This window comes from Ranitomeya variabilis, chromosome 5 (assembly GCF_051348905.1).
Source record: "Ranitomeya variabilis isolate aRanVar5 chromosome 5, aRanVar5.hap1, whole genome shotgun sequence".
Taxonomy (NCBI): Eukaryota; Metazoa; Chordata; class Amphibia; order Anura; family Dendrobatidae; genus Ranitomeya; species Ranitomeya variabilis.
The window spans coordinates 412,894,920-412,916,461 of NC_135236.1; the positions used below are offsets into that span (position 1 = coordinate 412,894,920).

Consider the following 21,542-nt stretch of genomic DNA (forward strand, 5'->3'; position numbering starts at 1 on the left):
GAGCAAGACCAGTCCCTTTGACGTGTCCAGGATCATGCCTAGGAAGGAGATCCGTCGGGCAGGAACGGGGGAGGACTTGTCCAAGTTGATTAACCAGCCCAGGCGCGAAAGAGAATCCAAGGTAATGCGGACGCTTGCTTCGCAGGCCTGAAAAGACGGACCTTTTATCAGGAGGACGTCTAAGTATGGCAACACGACCACTCCTCGGGAGTGAAGAATGGCCATGACAGCCGCCATGACCTTTGTGAATTCCATGGGCGCAGTGGCAAGGTCGAAGGGTAAGGCCGTGAATTGAAAGTGGTCCTCTTGGATGGTGAAACGGAGGAACTTTGATGTGGTGGGAAGATTGGGATATGAAGATAAGCATCTTTGATGTCTATTGATGCTAGGAACTCGCCTCTCTCCATTGAGGAAATGACCAACCGGAGGGACTCCATCCTGAAGTGCCGAACTTTTACATATTTGTTTAGGAGCTTTAGGTCCAAAATAGGGCGCACCGTCCCGTCCTTTTTCGGAACGACGAAGAGGTTTGAGTAAAAACCTCTGAATCTCCGGTGCTCTGGGACCGGAACAATGACCCCGTTGTGGCGGAGGGATTAGATGGCGCGGTGAAGAGCGCGAGATTGTGAACTTGGGAAACGAGAGGGGAAAAAGCGTGCTGGAGGGGAGGTGAGAATTCTATTTTGTAACCAGAAGACACCAGATCTCTGACCCATTCGTCGTGGACGACGGAAAGCCAGACTTGTTGAAAAAAAAGCAGACGTCCGCCTACTTTGGAGGTGTCGACTGGAATAGTCCCCAAGTCATTGCGAAGGGAATCTGGCAGTCCTGGACCCTCTGGTTCTGGGTTGCCTAGGCTTTCCTCGCCAGGACTGATTCGGCCTGTGTCTGTGCGTGGGGATCGTTCTGATCTGGACGAGGCAGCGGAATTGGACCAGAATAGGCTACTGCAAAAGGGCCGAAAATGAAAATATTGTTGGCGCTGAAAGGCAGCTATAGGCCTGTGTTGCAGGAGGAACTTGCTCTTCCCTCCTGCAGCATCGGAAATAAGCTGGTCTAATTTTTCTCCAAAAAGGCGTCCGCTCTGAAAAGGAAGGGAAATTAGACTTTTTTGAGGAATCTGCGCGCCACTCTCTAAGCCAAATAGCTCTAATGGTGATGGCGTTTGAAGCCGCAGTTGCTGCACAGTCCGCTGCGTCTAAAGACGCGTACATCACATAATCTCCAACCATGGCAATTTGTTCGGCAAGGTCTGCCGCCTTAGACGGAAGGTCCTGTTCCTGAATGGATTTTGCAAGGGCATCTGCCCAGAAGACCATTGCTTTGGCAACCCAAGCCGCAGCGAAGGAAGGAGATAGAGAGGAACCTGAGGCTTTGTACAGTGAGCGAGCTAGGGAGTCTAGCTGGCGTTCTGTGGGATTTTAGATTGAAGCACCATCAGGTATAGATAAGAGCGTTTTGGTAGCCGAGCATTTTGGTAGCCAAGCGCGATACCGGAGGATCTACTAGTGGAGGTTCCGTCCAATCTTTAACAAGATCTGCAGAAAAGGGATACTTCGATTCCAGGGCCTTTTTGCCCGTAAAACGCTTATCCGGACGCTCCTTGTGTCGCCGGACTATATCCAGGAAATCTGGGTGGGAGGCGAACACCTTATGGGAACGCTTGGTTCTCGTAAAGGAGACGGAATGGTCCGGAGCGGAATTTGGGTCATCATCCACTTTTAGCGCATGATTGACTGCATCGATGAGGGAGTCAACAGTAGATCTAAACTCCGGAGCATCCGGATCTAAGGATGCATCAGACTCATACTCAGAGTCGTGGTCGCTAAGGGCCCCTGGAGAGGGTGAGCGAGAAGTGGAGCTACCAGAGGCTGAATGATGTGGTGAAAGCTCAGGAGAGGTAGTGCGGATCCGTTTTTTGGATGACCGTGCCTCCTTCCGGTGAGAGCGGCCCCTGCTGGCCGACGATTCCCCTGTTATGGAGGGATCTCTTAACCCATGAAAAAGAGTACCACGCTCCCCAGAGGGGTGATGAAGGGATTTAATCGCTTTGGCTAAAGAATCCATGGACTGTGACAGTGACGCGGCCCACTCAGGGGGGCTAGATACACTGGGGTCGGTGGCGGCGGAGGGCTCCTGGGTACCTAGGGCATCGCAGGCTGAGCAGAGGAACTTTGAGGCCGAGGGAGTGGAGCCTGGCAGGTGGTACACGCAGTGAAAAAGGTAGTATGCACCTTGGTGATCTTTTTGGCCCTTGACTGCGACATGATGTACCCCAATATAAGTAATAGTCCTCAGGGACTAAACAGTATGGAAGCGAGGGAAACGCTGCAGAGAAGCACCTAACGCAGTCTCCTTACCCGGGTCCTGTGTCCCGCAAAGAGGTGAGGCGGCGCTGATGGAGAAGACGACCGGCGTCCAGAAAGGAAAAACGCTGGCACGTGCAGGGTAGCTGGAGCTGCGGTGTGCAGTGAAAACAAAGATGGCCGCCGGGGATTGAGAAGGTAATCTCGCAGAGAGCGAGAAGCGCCAGGACAGGGGGCGGAGCCGCAGGATGATGTGAACAGTGGGCGGGGCCTATCGGGATGCGGCCCGCACTAGGCCGAAGCCGGGGACTAAATTTATGGCCTCGGCCCGGCGTGCGGTCACGGAGCGCCGGCGCCCAGGAGCCCTGTGGAGACCCTGAAAAATGAGCCCTCCAGAACCGCCGGCACAACCGACCCCCCCCAGGTGGCACTTACCCCGAATGGAGGGGAATTGCAGAGCAGCTTGCAGCAGAGTAGCTGTGCCCGGGGTGGTTAGGTCGGTGCAGGGTTGGGGGAGCCTCTATCCACCATCCCCATAAGAGGGGGGTGGAGAGGAACCGTCCGCCTCCTTCCATCATCCGCTTTCTCAGTGGTGTTGCAGTGGGGGCTGCACGGACGCCACAATGAAAAGGAGCCTCTGAACAGCCGAGGGTAAAACCTGGTGGGCAGGGCAGAAAGTCCAGCAATAGGCCTGGCTGCAGAAGAGGACACTCCATGTGCTCGTCTGTAAGGAGGGGGGGAGGGGGAGATCGGTCCCTTGAAAGGGGCCGTCGCCCCCAAAAATCAGCTCAGGCAGTGGCATCCCACGTCGCAGGAGAGGATACGGAGAGGTAAAACTCCCGTGCTCGCCTGTTGGTTCGGGGAAATCGGAGCCTTGAAAGGTTCCGTCGCCCCTTTGTCCGGTTAAAAAAAAAAAAAAAAAAAAAGAGTGAAAACCAGTGTGCCTCCTACGGACACTAAGCTTGAACTGGGTCGCTGGAAGCCAGCATGAGGGTGTATACTGCAGGGGAGGAGCTAACTTTTTGTCTCAACTTAGTGTCAGCCTCCTAGTGACAGCAGCATAACACCCATGGTCCTGTGTCCCCCAATGTGGCGAAGGAGAAAACCCTTTAAAGGGAACCTATCACCCCGTTTTTTAAAAATTAGATAAAAATAGTGTGAAATAGGGGCAGAGCTGGGCTTTACATTAGGGCCTTTTTGGTGCCTTTACACCCCCGTTAGGCTGCCGAAATACCTTTGTGAAGTGGCCATTTTGTCCTGTCACTCAAGTTGGTCAGGTCGGATGGGCGTGGTCACAGCGCTGTTTCTCCCCCAGATCAGGCTCATCATTACGTTGGTGGCGTAGTGGTGTGCGAATGTCCAAAGAGAAGATCCACTGCCCAGGAGATTCAAAACAGCGCGGTCTTCGCTATTCGCCGTTTACCTGTGGGCGCGGCCATCTTTCCTGTGGCTGCGCGTGCGCAGATGGAGCGCTCTGCTGCCCGGGGCTTCAGGAAAATGGCCGCGGGATTCCGCGCGTGCGCAGATGGAGATCGCGGCGGCCATTTTCCTGAAGCCCCGGGCAGCAGAGCGCTCCATCTGCGCACGCGCAGCCACAGGAAAGATGGCCGCGCCCACCGGTAAACGGCGAATAGCAAAGACCGCGCTGTTTTGAATCTCCTGGGCAGTGGATCTTCTCTTTGGACATGCGCACACGACTACGCCACCAACGTAATGATGAGCCTGATCTGGGGGAGAAACAGCGTTGTGACCACGCCCATCCGACCTGACCAACTTGAGTGACAGGACAAAACGGCCACTTCACAAAAGGTATTTCGGCAGCCTAACGGGGGTGTAAATGCACCAAAAAGGCACTAATGTAAAGCCCAGCTCTGCCCCTATTTCACACTTTTTTTTATCTAATCTTTAAAAAACGGGGTGATAGGTTCCCTTTAAGCTTAAGGAGTTTTCCAGCCAACATGTTTAATGTATTTTCTCAGGACACTCCATGTTTGATAGGTGGAGTCCCATCTCCACAATAGCTTTTGTAATTTTACTAGTGTGTAATGGTCATGAAAATATACACACAGAGCTAGATTCACCTGCATTTTCTCACTTCGTGGTCACTAACAAATACTGCAGGGAAAGACCAAGGGCACATGTGTTTTTAGGCATAAAAGCGGTGTAAGACCTCTAAAACCCCCCGTCAGAGTTTTACAGCATAACCTGTAGGTTACCAGTTACAATTGAGTACAGGGCAGAGTGAGTACATAAGATACCATTGATTAGAGGTTGGAAAATAAGCTGCCCAAATAACATGTAGACCTGCTTAAAAGTCTTATTTTAATACGTACCTGAGATTGAAGCCATGCAATTAGCGTTTCCCTTATAAGTTGTTGTTGGAGTCCAGTCAATTCCGCATACCTGAAAAATCATAAAAGTTCCTTATGATAATCCCATGCTAGAAACATTTGGAACATCTAAGTCAATAGAAACAAATTGTAATGGTCAGTGGTGCACCCACTACAAAAAGAAAGAAAAAAAAAATCTAACTCATTGCATTTGTACCTTCTTTTTGTCTAGTTTTTGGTATATATAGCATGGATTTAATTTGCACCTTGGGATTAAAATAAAAGGCACAGATTTTTTTTTTTTTTTTTAAGTGTTTGCTTGTATTTTTCTTTTATGTGTTGATAATTGTGGGCAAGGTTGGGGAATTTCAGATGCTTTGTCAATTGCAACTTTTTCAAAAATCTCAATTTGTTTTGTACTAATGTACTTCGGCACCCTCAGATGAGATTCTTTGTAAAGCTGTACTTTTTAACACAAATGTTGCAATATTTCAGCATCTCATTTAAAGACAAAGATAGAGAATTTTTGATCTTACACAAAATCAATATGTAATGTTTTGAGAAATATTGTTCAAAAATCAAATGAAAACTGGAAAACAAGAAAAAAGTGTGACGAAATGCACACAATGAATTAGGCTTTAACTTTAGAGAAAAAACAAAAAAAAAAACCAAGCCCTTGCTTCCTTCCTTAGTCACAGCACAATGGCAAGTCAACTGGTTCTACATTACTGTGGCAGCAAACTGCTTGTTGCAGCGTTATCACTTTGGGCAAATGTACAGCAACCTCTATTGTAGGGGTCCACCTGCAGGATGTCAGATAAAGATACGCTCTGGTTTTTCTGAATTTTTGGTTAAAGGGAACCTGTCAGCAGGATAGTGCACAGTTACCTACAGTGTCAGGTCGGCGCTGTTATACTGATTACAATGATACCTGGGTGATAAAATCTATCTTGTGGTTGTTTTTTTTTTTTTTTTTCCTCCCCCCCTTAGTATTTAGTTAATGATATGCTCATGCTCCGGGGCGGCCTGTGGGGTGTCTTTATGTGGTGCTCCGATTGGGTATTCATCTGTACGGCTTCTGACAGGTCACTGATCCCTCACTAACCTGCCCCTCAGTTTACATAATGAATATTATTGTGCAGTGAGGCGAGGGTAGTGGCACCTGTTCTGCAGAATCATCGCATCTCTACTGTGCACATAACTATTTTGCTGGATCCTCTCCTTATATTAAAAAAAAAAAAAAAAAATCTGTTTGAAAATGGCGCCAGCCGTGCCTGCTCAGTAGCAGCAGTCGGCGATCCGATAGCTGCTACTGCGCAATCTTGCTAGAGGAAAAAAAAAAACAAAAAAAAACCTCCTCCAAGATGGGGCCGTTGACACAGTAGCAGCAATTGGATCACCGACTGCTGCTACTGAGCACGGCAGGCGCCATTTTCAAACAGATTTTTTTTTTTTTTTTTTTTTATGAATCTAAGCAGAAGATCAAGCAAAATAGTTATGTGCACAATAGAGATGCGATCAGGCTGCAGCACAGGTGCCACTACCCTCGCCTCACTGCAGGTGTTTTTTTTTTTCCCCAAGCTATATATAATATTTAACATGTAAACTAGGGGGCAGGCCAAATTATGAATACCTAATCAGAGCACCACATGAAGACCCCCCACAGGCCGCCCCGGTGCAAGAGCATATCATTAACTCAAAACTGAGAATAAAGATTACACAACAACCACAAGATGGATTTCATCACCAGGTATCATTGTAATCAGTATAACGGCGCCGACCTTAGCAGGCCCAGTTTTTTAGGGGTTTTTTTTATCATTTTTATTGAATTTGTCAACTAAAATCAACATTTTCAAAGAATTATTATTATTATTTTATATAGCACCATTAATTCCATGGTGCTGTACATGAGTTAACCACATTCAGTATGCAGACTGGGTAACAACATTGGTTTCGCTAATATGACAAAAATCTGATTAAAGATAGCCACAAATATCAAGAATTTTTTTTAATTAACTTAGGCTGGTTTCACATTTGAGTACGTCGGCTTTGCTTTGCTGAGGGCTGCATAGTTCCACCGTTAAGCCCCGCCCACTGCCACACCTCTTCCTTCAGCTCCGCCTACGTCAGCATGCGTCCTGCGTACCCTACCTTTAACATTGGGTACGCAGGCCATGCGGATGTATGCAGATGCCTCCGCATGCGTCTTTTTCACGCAGCACCGAACGCAACATGTTGCATTTTGTTGCGTTCAGCGCGGCGTGAAAAAGATGCATGCGGATGCATCCGCATGGCCTGTGTACCCAACGTTAAAGGTAGGGTACGCAGGCCAACGTAGGCGGAGCTGAAAGAAGAGGTGTGACAGTGGGCGGGGCTTAACAGAGGAACTACGCAGCCCTCGTCCGCTAAAGTGAAACTAGCCTTCTGTATGGAAAGAAAAATATAAAATTAAAATAAAATGACAACACATAAAAAGCCATCACAGAAAAGGTGTTAGGAGGAAATTTCCCGTCAAAGCATTAGATCTATTCCCTTTAGTGATTAATATTTGCAAAGCTGGCCTAGGTTTTTATTTATTTATTTATTTTTTTAAAGGTCCAAGATATACCACGCAGTTTTGAGGAAAGGTTCTACCACATTTCTTAATTCCTCAAAAGTAGTAAACTTTACAGCTGCTTCCAGTTTGGAAGAAATTTGCCTGCTTGTGACTTTGTTGATAGCCGCATATCGCCACATAACTGAAACACTAAGTTATTAAATCCTGTAAAGAGGGGGTGATTAGTTCTAACCAATATTTATTAGTTTTTTGTTAAGATTATGTAAAAGATCCAGTAATGTAAGAGTTAACTGTGGAGATAAATAGCCGTCATAACACCAAGGGAATTCACAGCATCTGAAACCCCTTTCCAAAAGGATTAGGATTAGGTCAGATTTGGGGAGATGGCATTTAGGGTATGGGTTAGTCTTTCAGAGAAGGTACTACATAGCCCTGTGCATGATCCATCTTAAATGGTGTTCATTATGTTTTTCTTGGAAAAGACCACACCCAATCTAATTTTGGAGAAAGATATTAACCATGCAAATGCTTCCTCTAAAAGGCCTAATTTTAAACAAAAACTGCAATCGTGACCTATGAATTTTATGGTTGCACTTTAAAAAACACACCACAGTAGACAGACATTGAATCAGGTACATACTTGAATTTGATTTGGTGTTCTAGAACTTGAAAACAGAAGAATTTCACGTGATCATCACTGAAACAAAAACACATTGTTATTTATCAAGTGATCAGAAAAATCAAGATCAACCCCAAATTCTTTTTATTTCAGAACTGGCTTACAATGTTACAAAATAGCATGCCCCTATTGGACAAACCATCAGTAGCTTCAGTTTTCGTCACCATCTACCATATATTTTGGATTATATGACGCACCCCCCCCCCCCCCCTTCAAATTAGGAGGGAAAATGGGGGTGCGTCTTAAAATACGGATATACCGTACCGGCTGCGGTGAAGACCTAGGGTCGCTGCTGGAGGAGGCAAAAGTCGAGCGTTGCTGCAGGCCGAGATATGAGGGGGTGATCGGATGTGCGGCGCGCTGCTGCGGGTGTTCAGTGCTACGGGGGCTCTACAGACATTTTGTGAAAGCCCAGAGCCCCCGCACTTACATGGTTTACTATGCGGTGGACTCCGGGAAAATGGCTGCTGGGGGCGGCGCATGCGCAGATGGAGATCTTGGCACCAAGGTTTCAGGAGCAGCTCTGAGATCTCATCACCCGAGATCTTGGTGCCGAGATTGAGTCGTCGGTGGTTTTGCTTACCAACTCCAAAGCCCTGCCCAAAACCACATATTGACATTTTTGTGCGTCTACCATTACTTGCCTGGTGAATGCACGCTATTCACTCCCTACACCCAATCACTCGCTCATGTCACCTACGCCTCAAAAACATCTCTAGAATTTTCTTACCTTAGACTCTGCATAAAACTCTTACTGTTTCTCTTATTCATTCGTGTTTGGACTATTGCAACTCTACTTATCAGTCTCCCTCTTACTAAACACTCCCTTCTCCAATCTGTCCTGAAAGCAGCAGCCAGGATCATATTCCTCTCCAACTGCTACACGGATGCCTTTGCCTTGTGCTAATCACTACACTGGCTGCCCATCCGCTACAGAGTCCAATATAAACTCATCGCTGCCACCCACAAAGCGCTCCACAGGTCTGCACAACCCTACCTCTCCAACACCCTACATTCCACTAATGACCCAAGTCTAAGGGCCCCTTCACACTGTGCAATCAAAGTCTGAACGAGCGTTCGATTTGTGACGTTTATCCGTCCTCGTTCCGAGGTTGCAAAGTGTGACATGGCGTTACGATCTGCGACGCAGCCCAGCATCGTACGATGTGAAAGAAAGAGCAGAACTTTCTTTCGTCGTAAATGTCTCGCTGTGGCGGTCGAAATCGTAGTATGTGACGGCGGTCATACGAGCTCGTAATGCGACTACGTGGGTTGGGCTTCCGCATACCTGTCTCCTGATTGGGCGTGACGTTTTAGCACGCCCATGCTGGTAATACGTCACGCTCGGAGTCGTAGGACTATGGCGGTGTGAAGGGTAGCGTACGATTGCGACGCGTGACGTTCACATCGCAACTACGTCAGAAAAAGCGTTAACATCGTAGAGTGTGACCGCTGGCTACGAGCTCGTACTGCGATGTCGAATATGACGCAAATGCGTCGTAATCGTAGCAGAATCGACCAGTGTGAAGGGGCCCTAACATGCACTATAATGCGAACCTCCCACTCCCGTCCTCAGGAATGCACTGCCCAGGACAATCTGATTCATTCCCAATACCCACTGTTTTAAGCGTGCCCTGAAAACACAATACTTTAGGCTGGCCTATCGCCTCACCGCACTTATGTGACTACTCCAGTTTTGCCCTTCCATAAATTGTCTCTTGTAGCATCTGTTAAAACACCCTCCACACACTTAATAGCCCTCTGGGTCTATACTTGTACAGATATTGGCTGGTGACCGGTTAAGCGAATACCCTATTATAATGATGACTGGACCGTACAATAGAAACACTTTTTACCAGTTACCCTGTGTCTCCCCTATTTCCTCAGATGGTAAGCCTCCTCTAGGTATCTGTTGAATTACATATTACTGTTATGTCGCTATTGTCTGTACAAGTAGCTTCTGTAAAGTCCTGCTGAATGTTACCCCAATAGAAGTAAAAATTATTAAACCTCAGCACCCCATGGTCATCAGGATCCAGCAATGATCTGTGGACATGTGACCACTGCTGCCAATCCCTGGCGTCTGTAGTGTCATTTTTGGTGTTGTCAAGTAGCCACACAGCAAGATGTGAAGTTATTGCTGGAAATCGGTCAACAGAGACCAACGGAGGACCAGAAACAGTTGGCATGGCATTGCAGTGTATGGGTAAGATGAACCGTCAATAGCTGTTGTCATGGATCATCAGAGTGAATATTAGCTCAATAGGAATACTGGTACTTATCTCTCCCAAGTATAAACAAATCAGCCATGTTAAAATTCAACATGTCTGATCCTTGGCCCCAGCATATCGAACGCCAGCCAAACCCCTAAACCACAGGGTGGATGAACAGTTGTGCAGAAATTGGTGGGTTCAGCTAATATTAGTCTAATGTGTATGGACAACCTTACTCCTTTTGTTAGATTATAAAGCATTGAAAGCAGTTCCTTAAAAAAAAAAATACAATAGTTGAGTTGGCAAACCCCTTAATGTATCATTTGCAATAGGTTACAAAATCTGCACAGACTCTCCTTTCATAACTATTTTCAAGCAGTCAATACCGTAGATACAAAGCAGCTTTGAATGTCCTACAAAAGTAGTGAGAGAGTGTGCTGGTGGGTTGGGGGAATGAGGTGGGGGACAGCATCAATGGGCTCAGTCAGTAACCGCACTTGTGCCATTGCTTCATGAAGAACTGCATTGTCACCCGTACCACCGCTCTGTAGAAGACATTACACAGAACTACTGTACATGACACTTTTACTGAAAAAAAAAAATTTAAACATCTCAACAAAACCTGAAAACTTCATAACATATGTGGCAATTGATACATTTTACTGCCAGGGAAGAGGCTTTCGAGAGGAAATGGCTTCCGACCTATTTACCTTCAACATGTATTCCCAAACCAAAAACTGGAGGCAACGCTATATGCCATCACTTTCAGACTGGATAGAGTCCAACTGCAAACACTGGGGTAGCCCTCCGTCCCTTTACTTCCTATGCACAGCCACAAGCCTGCATTCTTGGTGGATAGCTGTGGTAATGGTTTAGCTACTGGCAAGGTAATCTTCCCACTTTTATTCCGCCACTATAAGCCTTAAAGGGAACCTGTCACCCCAAAAATCGAAGGTGAGCTAAGCCCACCGGCATCAGGGGCTTATCTACAGCATTCTGTAATGCTGTAGATAAGCCCCCGATGTATCCTGAAAGATGAGAAAAAGAGGTTAGATTATACTCACCCAGGGGCGGTCCCGCTGCAGTCCGGTCTGATGGGCGTCGGTCGGGTCCAGCGCCTCCCATCTTCTTATGAGGACGTCCTCTTCACGCTGCGGCTCCAGCGTACTTTGTCTGCCCTGTTGAAGGCAGAGCAAAGTACTACAGTGCGCAGACGCCGGGAAAGGTCAGAGAGACCCAGCACCTGCGCACTGCAGTACTTTGCTCTGCCCTCAACAGGGCAGACAAAGTTCGCCTGCGTCGGAGCGTGAAGACAAGAAGAGGACGTCATCCTATGAAGAAAGGAGGCCCCAGACCGCAGCGGGACCGCCCCTGGGTGAGTATAATCTAACCTCTTTTTCTCATCTTTCAGGACACATCGGGGGCTTATCTACAGCATTCCAGAATGCATTACAGAATGCTGTAGATAAGCCCCTGATGCCGGTGGGCTTAGCTCACCTTCGATTTTGGGGGTGACAGGTTCCCTTTAATGGGTTATCTGATGGAGAAAACCTATACTAACATCATTCCACTTATAAATTTCCCATGCTGCCAGATACATGCTATTTCATAGCAGCAGTGATAGACAAGTGACAAAGCTGTGCCTGCCCCCCTGCTGAAGCATTCATACCCTAAATGGCTGCTGAGCGCTATACATGACAATTTCCAGCAGTCACGGAGAGAATGACTAGAGCTGCAATCAAGCATGCGCAATGCTACGCCATTCAAATTGGGATAAGAGTCACCCGGTCTATTTATCAGTGAAGGTACAAGAGGTCGGGTCACAACCAATCAACAAGTTGTCACTTATCTTACAGATAGGGATTAAGTTAAAGGGGTTCTCCAGTGAAAGCTCCAATTGAAAAACTGCTTCAAGGAAAATGTACACTACTACCAGATGTGCCATAAATTACAGCCAACAGCAGACGAGATCTTAAAATCGGGAGAAAAGAAAAAAAAAAAAAAACACTGTTCAAAGCAAACAACCCATTTTGCTGGACTTGCAGATAAAAGCCTGAAAGCTATGTAACCCAACCTCCTTATGAACATGTAGACTCAGCCAGTAATTCAACAGCAGAGTGACTGGCAGCAGCTTATCGCCCAGTTGTACAAAGGACCGAGTACATAGTAAGCCAACATGTGAAATCCTTGTTTCCACTAAGGCCGGATGCCCACGATCCGGAACTAGGAGCGCTTTGGATTCAGATTATGTTAGCTGTATTAGCTGCCTTCTAGTGTTCACTGAACCATTAAGATTTACCATGTCCAATATATTCTATTGATGTAAATTCTGTTGCTGAGACTCGCGTCTCCGCAAGAGAAATAGACATGCTGCAGACTGCAAAAATGTGCCGCATGTCCGTCTCTGCGGTTGAGCCGTGGGCTACTATGAACGCATAGTACACATGGGATTTCTAGAAATCCCATCCACTATGCTGTCACAGCTGGCCGTTGCAGGTTTGACGCTGCATAAACCTGCAGCAGTTCCTGATCATGGGAATGTACCCCAACATCTACAAGATGACATTTGGGGAGGTCCCATAAAAATTAGATTGTTGTCAGGACCTGACAACACTTAAAGTGTATGGGCCGTTTTAGTTGGGAACGCACACATTAGGTATACAAACTGCACTTTATAAAGCAGAAGCCAGGAAAATCTGGAATATCTGAAGACAGATCCACAATGTAAACAAAATGCAGCTGACCATTAAAGGAAGATTATCTGTGCCCTATTCATTTTAAATGTACATTATGCACTACTTTTGGAAGTGTAAAGTGTAAAATACCATTGACATACTATACATTTTACACATATATACATACACTACCGTTCCAAGTTTTGGGGTCACCCAGACAATTTTGTGTTTTCCATGAAAACTCATACTTTTACTTATGAGTTGCTAAATGAGTAGAAAATCTAGTCCAGACATTGACAAGGTTAGAAATAATTTTTTTTATTTGAAATAATTTTCTCATTCAAACTTTGCTCCCTTTGCAGCAATTACAGCGTTGCAGACCTTTGGCATTCTAGCAGTTAAAGGGAACCTGTCACCTACTTTTTCGTATATAAGCTGTGGCCACCACCATTAGGGGCATATCTACAGCATTCTGTAATACTGCAGATAAGCCCCACCCCCCATGTAACCTGAAAGATAAGAAAAACAAGTTAAATTATACTCACCTGGGTGGAGCGGTCCGATCCGAAAGGCGTCCTCTTCCTTGCATCCTGCCGCGGCTCCTGCTCAGGTGTACTTATCTGCCCTGTTGAGGGCAGAGCAAAGTACTGCAGTGCGCAGGCGCCGGGAAAGGTCAGAGAGGCCCAGGGCAGATAAAGTACGCCTGCGGAGGAGCTACGTCAGGAAGCAAGGAAGAGGACGTCATAGCATGAAGATGGGAGGCGCCGGTGAGGAACCCCTGGGTGAGTATAATCCAACTTGTTTTTCTTTTCTTTCAGGTTACATCGGGGGGCCGCAGCTTATATACAAAAAAGTAGGTGACAGATTCCCTTTAATTTGCTGAGGTAGTCTGGAGAAATTTCACCCTATACTTCCAGAAGCCCCTCCCACAAGTTGGTTTGGCTTGATGGGCACTTTTTGCGTACCATACGGTCAAGCTGCTCCCACAACAGCTCAATGGGGCTGAGATCTGGTGACTGCGCTGGCCACTCCAGTACAGATAGAATACCAGCTGCTTGCTTCTTCCCTAAATAGTTCTTGCATAATTTGGAGGTGTGCTTTGGGTCTTTGTCCTGTTGTAGGATGAACTTGGCTCCAATCAAGCGCTGTCCACAGGGTATGGCACAGTGTTGCAAAATGGAGTGATAGCCTTCCTTATTCAAAATCTCTTTTACTTTGTACAAGTCTCCCACTTTACCATCACCAAAGCAACCCCAGGCCATCACATTACCTCCACCATGCTTGACAGATGGCATCAGGCACTCTTCCAGCATCTTTCCAGTAGTTCTGCGTCTCACAAATGTTCTTCTGTGTCATCCAAACACCTCAAACTGTGCTTTTCTTTCAAAAATAAGGAAATTTCTAAGTGACCCTAAACTTTTACGTGTGTGTGTGTATATATGTGTGTGTATGTGTGCGCATATAATATATAGCACCTTACATCTCATTTCGCCCAGTCACATTTCTCATCTCCCCCTCACACCTGTCATTTTCCCCTCAGTATATACCTGTGCGTCATCTCCTCCTGTATATAGTATAATATATCTGTGCGTCATCTCCTCCTGTATATAGTATATACCTGTGCGTCATCTCCTCCTGTACATAGTATAATATACCTGTGCGTCATCTCCTCCTGTGTATAGCATATACCTGTATATCATCTCCTCCTGTGTATAGTATAACATACCTGTGTGTCATCTCCTCCTGTATACAGTATAATATACCTGTGTGTCATCTCCTCCTGTATACAGTATATACATGTCATCCCCCTGTATATAGTATATACCTGTGTGTCATCTCCCCCTGTATATAGTATATACCTGTGTGTCATCTCCCCCTGTATATAGTATATACCTGTGTGTCATCTCCTCCTGTATATAGTATATACCTGTGCGTCATCTCCTCCTGTATATAGTATAATATACCTGTGCGTCATCTCCTCCTGTATATAGTATATACCTGTGTGTCATCTCCTCCTGTATTAGACCCCGTTCACACATTATATGGTCAGAATTTTAACCCCAGTATTTGAAAGCCGAAACTTGGAGTAAAACAATCAGAGGAAAAGTATAATAGAAACACGTCACCACTTCTGTATTTCTCCCACTCCTGGTTTTGGCTTATAGCTACTGAGGTAAAATACTGACCAAATACTGAACGTGTGCATGTGGCCTTATACACAGCTTCCACCTGCAGCACCTCACTCTTCTCTATACACAGCCTCATACTGCAGCAGCTCCTCACTTCTCTCATTTCCCCCCTCACATCTCTATCCATGAGGCTCCTCCCTTTCCTTTGACGTCACAACTCACAGGAGCAACTCCATTCTTGACACGACGGAGCTAGATGTGGCCTGTTATGCGGAGTGGGCGGAGATGTGGAGATATGTGGAGTGGGTGTGGCTTGACACATTTTATTTTTATTTTACAGTAGTTTGTGTTAGGCGATGTTTTCACTTTACATTTTTGCTGCATTTTTGTCCCGCATGCAAAACCTGCTCTCTTGGCAGTAAAGTTGTTGCTTACAAAAGCAGGTTTTGCTGCGTTTTTGTTGCCTCTTGTGCATGAAGATAAAAGTTTAGTGGCCCAAAAACGCATGATTTAACTTTTTCAGTTTTTTGAGCCACAATGCGGCAAAATCTACAAAACTGCAAAAACAGTCTACTTAAGAGCAAATAAAACACAACACATGTGTGTCTTGTAGCAGTGAGTATTGGGACATACTTGCTCTCGGAAGTTAGCGTATTTACACTTACCCAACGTTTCCCCATGGGCAAAGAACCCTGCTGCAAAGAGGCTGAGAAAAAATACTGACAGAAGTGACATGCAGCAGTTTTCCAAATCAGCAAGGAAATAAACCAAAGTGTGCACATGAGATTTCTGAAATCTCAGACTTGGCTGGAAATGTACAACGCAGCTTAAGGGTACGTTCACAAAGGACTTTTTTGCTGCTTTTTTTTGCTGCTTTTTTTTATGCTAATTTAGGTGCGTTTTTTTGGTGCGTTTTTGGTGCGTTTTTTGGGTACGTTCACACAGGACTTTTTTGCTGCAGATTTTTGCTGCAGATTTTTGCTGCTTTTTTTATGCCAATTTTCAGCTGCTAGGACACCTCACAATGGCTCTTCACACCTTACTACCAGGAACTCCCTCACAATAGATCACAATCAGGACACCTCACAATGGCTCTTCACACCTCACAATGGCTCACAATGGCTCTTCACACCTTACTACCAGGAACTCCCTCACAATAGATCACAATCAGGACACCTCACAATGGCTCTTCACACCTCACAATGGCTCACAATGGCTCTTCACACCTCACTACCAGGAACTCCCTCACAATAGATCACAAACAGGACACCTCACAATGGCTCTTCACACCTCAGAATGGCTCACAATGGCTCTTCACACCTCACTAACCACACCCCTAAGCTCTTGGCTGTGAGATCCCTTCCTGCTGGCCATGATTTTCTGCACAAAAAACGCAGCAAATAATGCTACATGCGTTTTTTCAGCGTTTTTGCAGCGTTTTTTTCATCACCCATTCAAGTCAATAGGTGAAAAAACGCTGCAAAAACGCAGCAAAAACGCTGAAAGAAGTGACATGCCCTATGTCCAAAAAAAGCAGCAAAGCAGAAAAAACTGATCAAACAAAAAACCAACGTGTGTGCATGAGATTTCTGAAATCTCATAGGCTTTACTGGTACTGTAAAAAGCAGCTGAAAATTAGCATAAAAAAAAGCAGCAAAAAAAAGCAGCAAAAAAGTCCTGTGTGAACGTACCCTAAAACCGGAATTGAAAAAAAAAAAAAAAAAAAAAACGCAGCAAAAATGCAACGTGTGAACTTAGCCTTAAGGCCCCGTCTCACATAGCGAGATCGCTGCTGAGTCACAAGTTTTGTGACGCAACAGCGACCTCAGTAGCGATCTCGCTATGTGTGACACGTACCAGCGACCAGGCCCCTGCTGTGAGATCGCTGGTCGTGTCGGAATGGCCTGGGCCGTTTTTTGGTCGTTGAGGTCCCGCTGACATCGCTGAATCGGTGTGTGTGACACCGATCCAGCGATGTCTTCACTGGTAACCAGGGTAAACATCGGGTTACGAAGCGCAGGGCTGCGCTTAGTAACCCGATGTTTACCCTGGTTACCAGCGTAAATGTAAAAAAAAAAACAAACAGTACATACTCACCATCTGATGTCCGTCAGGTCCCTTGCCGTCTGCTTCCCACACTGACTGAGCGCCGCAAAGTGAAAGTGAAAGTACAGCACAGCGGTGACGTCACCGCTGCGCTCTGCTCTCACTGTACGGCGGCACTCAGTCAGAGCGGGAAGCAGACGGCAAGGGACCTGACGGACATCAGATGGTGAGTGAGTATGTACGGTTTGTTTTTTTTGGTAACCAGGGTAAACATCGGGTTACTAAGCGCGGCCCTGCGCTTAGTAACACGATGTTTACCCTGGTTACCCGGGTGCTGCAGGGGGACTTCGGCATCGTTGAAGACAGTTTCAACGATGCCGAAGTCGTTCCCCTGATCGTTGGTCGCTGGAGAGAGCTGTCTGTGTGACAGCTCCCCAGCGACCACACAGCGACTTACCAACGATCACGGCCAGGTCGTATCGCTGGTCGTGATCGTTGGTAAATCGCTATGTGTGACGGGGCCATTGGAGTGGTTAATCAGCAGGAACAAGCCAAGATGCAGCATCTCACCTAGGTGAGTCATGTAGAAAAGTGGCCAGAATGGTGCAATAAAGCATTTTCTCACTTCAAAAATGTACAGATGTCTTATTTTTAAAAAGATGATAAATCAGCAATAGCGTGTCAGGAGAGAAATTTCCAGAACCCCATATATACTACTAGATAAACATGACGGCAGGATAGATTTACACAAACAAAAAATAAGAACATCCTCCTCACCTATATATACGTTGGGCTAACGCTTCAGCACAGACCTGCCATGCGTCTTGTGAGACTTTTAACTGTTCAAAATAAGCCAATGCCTGAAATGAAACAAAACATTGTCATCTGTCAATTTACACTGCAAGACAAAAATTAGATTATTAAATAACCCCCATGCCCAACCTTGCTCACCCCCCTGAAAAAAGGTCTTATGCAGATTGACATTCTAATCTCAAAGATAAATACTGGAGTGAAATAAGAATTTGTGGTCACCAAGTCATAGGATTCAGAAGATAAATTGTCAGCGTTGGAAAAGTCAACCTTTCACATTCGACTGAACAGCAAATAAAACATAACACATTTGTGTCTTTTAGCAGTGAGTGTTGGGACGTACTCGCTCTCGGAAGTCAGCATTGGCATTTGGGTTTAGTCCAAGCAGTGCTTGTTCATCCATGTCGGCTGCTATACTTCAAGCTCCCTATTACGCACAATAGGTTTGCCCCTTTCTGGCACAGCAGAGACAACCAACATCTGCCAAAGAATGAAAAGAGCAAAGTTAGGAGAAACACGGCACAAACACAATAGTGTCCCTAGTCTCAGCAAAACAAGGCTGATTACAACATCCTGTAACATGAGAATCACGGCAAGGGTGCAAAGCTTACACAGATACATTAGAGATGCACGCAGAAGGGCACAAGACACAAAACAAGGGGGACTCGATTCTTAAATATTTAAGAGTTTTCTGGAAGATCAGGATGTGAGTGAGGACAACAGGTCAGCTTATTTACAAAGCCATTTCCTCCTCCAAAAATACTTAGAGGTAGCTTACAATTCCATATTGATGTGTTTATCTGCCAAATTATTTCTGCTCTTTAGGCTATGTGCACACGTTGCGGATTGTATGCATTTTTGACGTGAAAACGCATACACAACACAACCCACTGAATTCAATGGGATTCCGCAAGGTTGTGCTAATGTTGCGTATTTTTCCGTGGTGGAATCGCATTGCGGAAAAAATATGCAGCATGCTCATCCTTTGTGTGGAACCGCGGGGATTCCGCATACATGGGAATGCACAGATCCGCTTACTTTCCGCATGGGGCTACGCCCACCATGCAGGAAGTAAGCGGATCATGTGCGGATGGTACCTGGGTGTGGAGGACAGGAGACTCTCCTCCAGGCCCTGGGAATAAAAAAAAGTGTTATAATTTTCACCTTCTGGCGGCCCCCGGATCCAGCCCAGGCCTTAGCGATGCTCCCCGCAGCTCCCGTTCCCAGTGATGCCTTGCGACAATGAGCTATGATGACGTAGCGGTCTCAAGTGATGCAACGCCATCTGGGGTCATTGTTGCAAGGCATCGCTGGGAACGGGAGCATCACGAGGATCGGGAAGGCTGCAGGGGCCACCGGAAGGTGAGAATATCACGTTTATTTTTTATTATTTTTAACATTCTACCTTTTACTATTGATGCTGCATAGGCACTATATTTGACAAGTGTGACCAACTTGTCAATCAGTTTTCCAAGCGATGCTACAAATCAATAGGAAAACGCTAGCATTCTGCAAGCTAATTACGCTTTCAAAATGCTAGTGTTTAGCGGGAATACGCATGCAAATTCTGCATGTGTATTTCCCGCGGCAGGGAGTTGCGGAATTGCAGCGGAAATTTCCGTGGCAATTCCAAACGTGTGCACTTAGCCTTAAGAGTAACAGTCACTTTAATTTTTCGTATTGAATCAATAGTGTATGTGAAAATAAGAAACTTTGTGATACATCTTATCAGAGAAATCTGTCTCTCCTTCTGGAGATAATTCATTACGAAAAGTAACAGTCCGTAAATAAATCCATCATCAGTGAACATAGATTTTCCCAATAGTGAGACAGATGCAGTTGGTGCTCATACTGCTCTTTATAGAACTGTCATTATAAGGGTACGTTCACACAGGACTTTTTTGCTGCTTTTTTTTGCTGCTTTTTTTAATGCTAATTTTGGTGCGTTTTTGGTGCGTTTTTTGGGTACGTTCACACAGGACTTTTTTGCTGCAGATTTTTGCTGCTTTTTTTATGCCAATTTTCAGCTGCTAGGACACCTCACAATGGCTCTTCACACCTTACTACCAGGAACTCCCTCACAATAGATCACAATCAGGACACCTCACAATGGCTCACAATGGCTCTTCACACCTCACTACCAGGAACTCCCTCACAATAGATCACAATCAGGACACCTCACAATGGCTCTTCACACCTCACTACCAGGAACTCCCTCACAATAGATCACAATTCAGGACACCTCACAATGGCTCTTCACACCTCACTACCAGGAACTCCCTCACAATAGATCACAATTCAGGACACCTCACAATGGCTCTTCACACCTCTCAATGGCTCTTCACACCTCACTAACCACACCCCTAAGCTCTTGGCTGTGAGATCCCTTCCTGCTGGCCATGATTTTCTGCACAAAAAAACGCAGCAAATAATGCTACATGCGTTTTTTCAGCGTCTTTTTCATCACCCATTCAAGTCAATGGGTGAAAAAACGCTGCAAAAACGCAGCAAAAACGCTGAAAGAAGTGACATGCCCTATGTCCAAAAAAAGCAGCAAAGCAGAAAATACTGATCAAACAAAAAACCAACGTGTGTGCATGAGATTTCTGAAATCTCATAGGCTTTACTGGTACTGTAAAAAGCAGCTGAAAATTAGCATAAAAAAAGCAGCAAAAAAAAGCAGCAAAAAAGTCCTGTGTGAACGTACCCTAAGGGTCAGCAAAATTTCTGTGTCCATCTGTAGCTGCTCCCTTGTCCCCCTTCCGTCCATAGAACTTCAGCAGCACCAACTGTCATCTCCTCAGTATTACAAGCTTTTACTCATGAACTGAGAGTGAAACATCAATCTAGGAGGCGAAAAAATGCCATATTTCTCCGATTGTAATATAGCCTAAGTTTTATCATTTTTATGTGTACCAGAGCACCTATTAATATTTTTCCCAGGCAGGATAACCCACCCACCTCTATTAGGAGGTGGTTTCACGTTGCACTTTAATCCATGTTCATGGGTCTCATTGGGGCTTGAGTCTGAACCCCCACACAAAATGGGATTCGGGCATACGCACTGACAGGGCCACTTGCTATAATGGTACCGACAGCGAACGTGTGCCCTGACACGCATCATGTTCGGATGTATATGCTTACTGGAGGTTGACACTCAGATGTCATAGACTGCTACTGAGCGTTAGCCTCAAGGAGGCATAGTCAGATTGTAAAACACACAGCCAGAATAAAATGTTTTATTTGAAATAAAAATACACATTGTTTTACTTTATTTAAAAATAAAACATAAGTTACACTAAGGCCCCTTTCACACATCAGTTTTTTGCTATCAGTTGCAATCCGTCGAATTTTGAAAAAAAAAAAAAAAAAAAAAGGATCCGGCGACTGATGCAGCCGGATCAGTTTTTTCTCATACACTTGTATTAGCGACGGATTGCGACAGATGGCCTCACGTTTCATCTGTCGTTTTGCTGGATCCATCGAAAAGTAACGTTTTTTGTCTACAACGAAAAAACGGACAGCGACGGATCCGTTGCTTGCTAGAATGGAAGCCTATGGGCGCAGGATCCATCAAATGACGGACTCCGGCAACGGATTCCTTTTTTTAACTGAGCATGCTCCGATTTATTTAGGATCCTTTAGCCAGCCCTCCTAGTCGGATCCGTAAAAAAAAACGGATCCGTTACATCAGTTTTTCCACGATCTGTGATGGATCCGTTGAGCCAACGGATTGTGACTGACGGCAAAAACTGATGTGTGAAAAAAGGTCTTACCTAACACCCATTCCATTAAAG

General features: G+C 45.6%; 1 protein-coding gene across 2 annotated transcripts in view; it reads right to left on the reverse strand.

Moving 5' to 3' along the window:
- The window catches only part of XPOT (exportin for tRNA), a 127,396-nt gene that overhangs the window by 82,891 nt on the left and 22,963 nt on the right, over positions 1-21,542 (reverse strand). Inside the window, exons 1-5 of one of the 2 annotated variants that reach the window (XM_077265182.1) lie at positions 18,089-18,115; positions 17,713-17,795; positions 14,031-14,140; positions 7,834-7,890; positions 4,640-4,709 (exon numbers count right to left, since the gene is read on the reverse strand). In XM_077265182.1, coding sequence (XP_077121297.1) covers positions 4,640-4,709; positions 7,834-7,890; positions 14,031-14,116 — 213 coding nt within the window. In that variant the 5' untranslated portion in view covers positions 14,117-14,140; positions 17,713-17,795; positions 18,089-18,115. Of the gene's footprint in view, positions 1-4,639; positions 4,710-7,833; positions 7,891-14,030; positions 14,141-17,712; positions 17,796-18,088; positions 18,226-21,542 lie in introns of those variants that run through there. The other variant, XM_077265181.1, reaches the window with a different exon arrangement.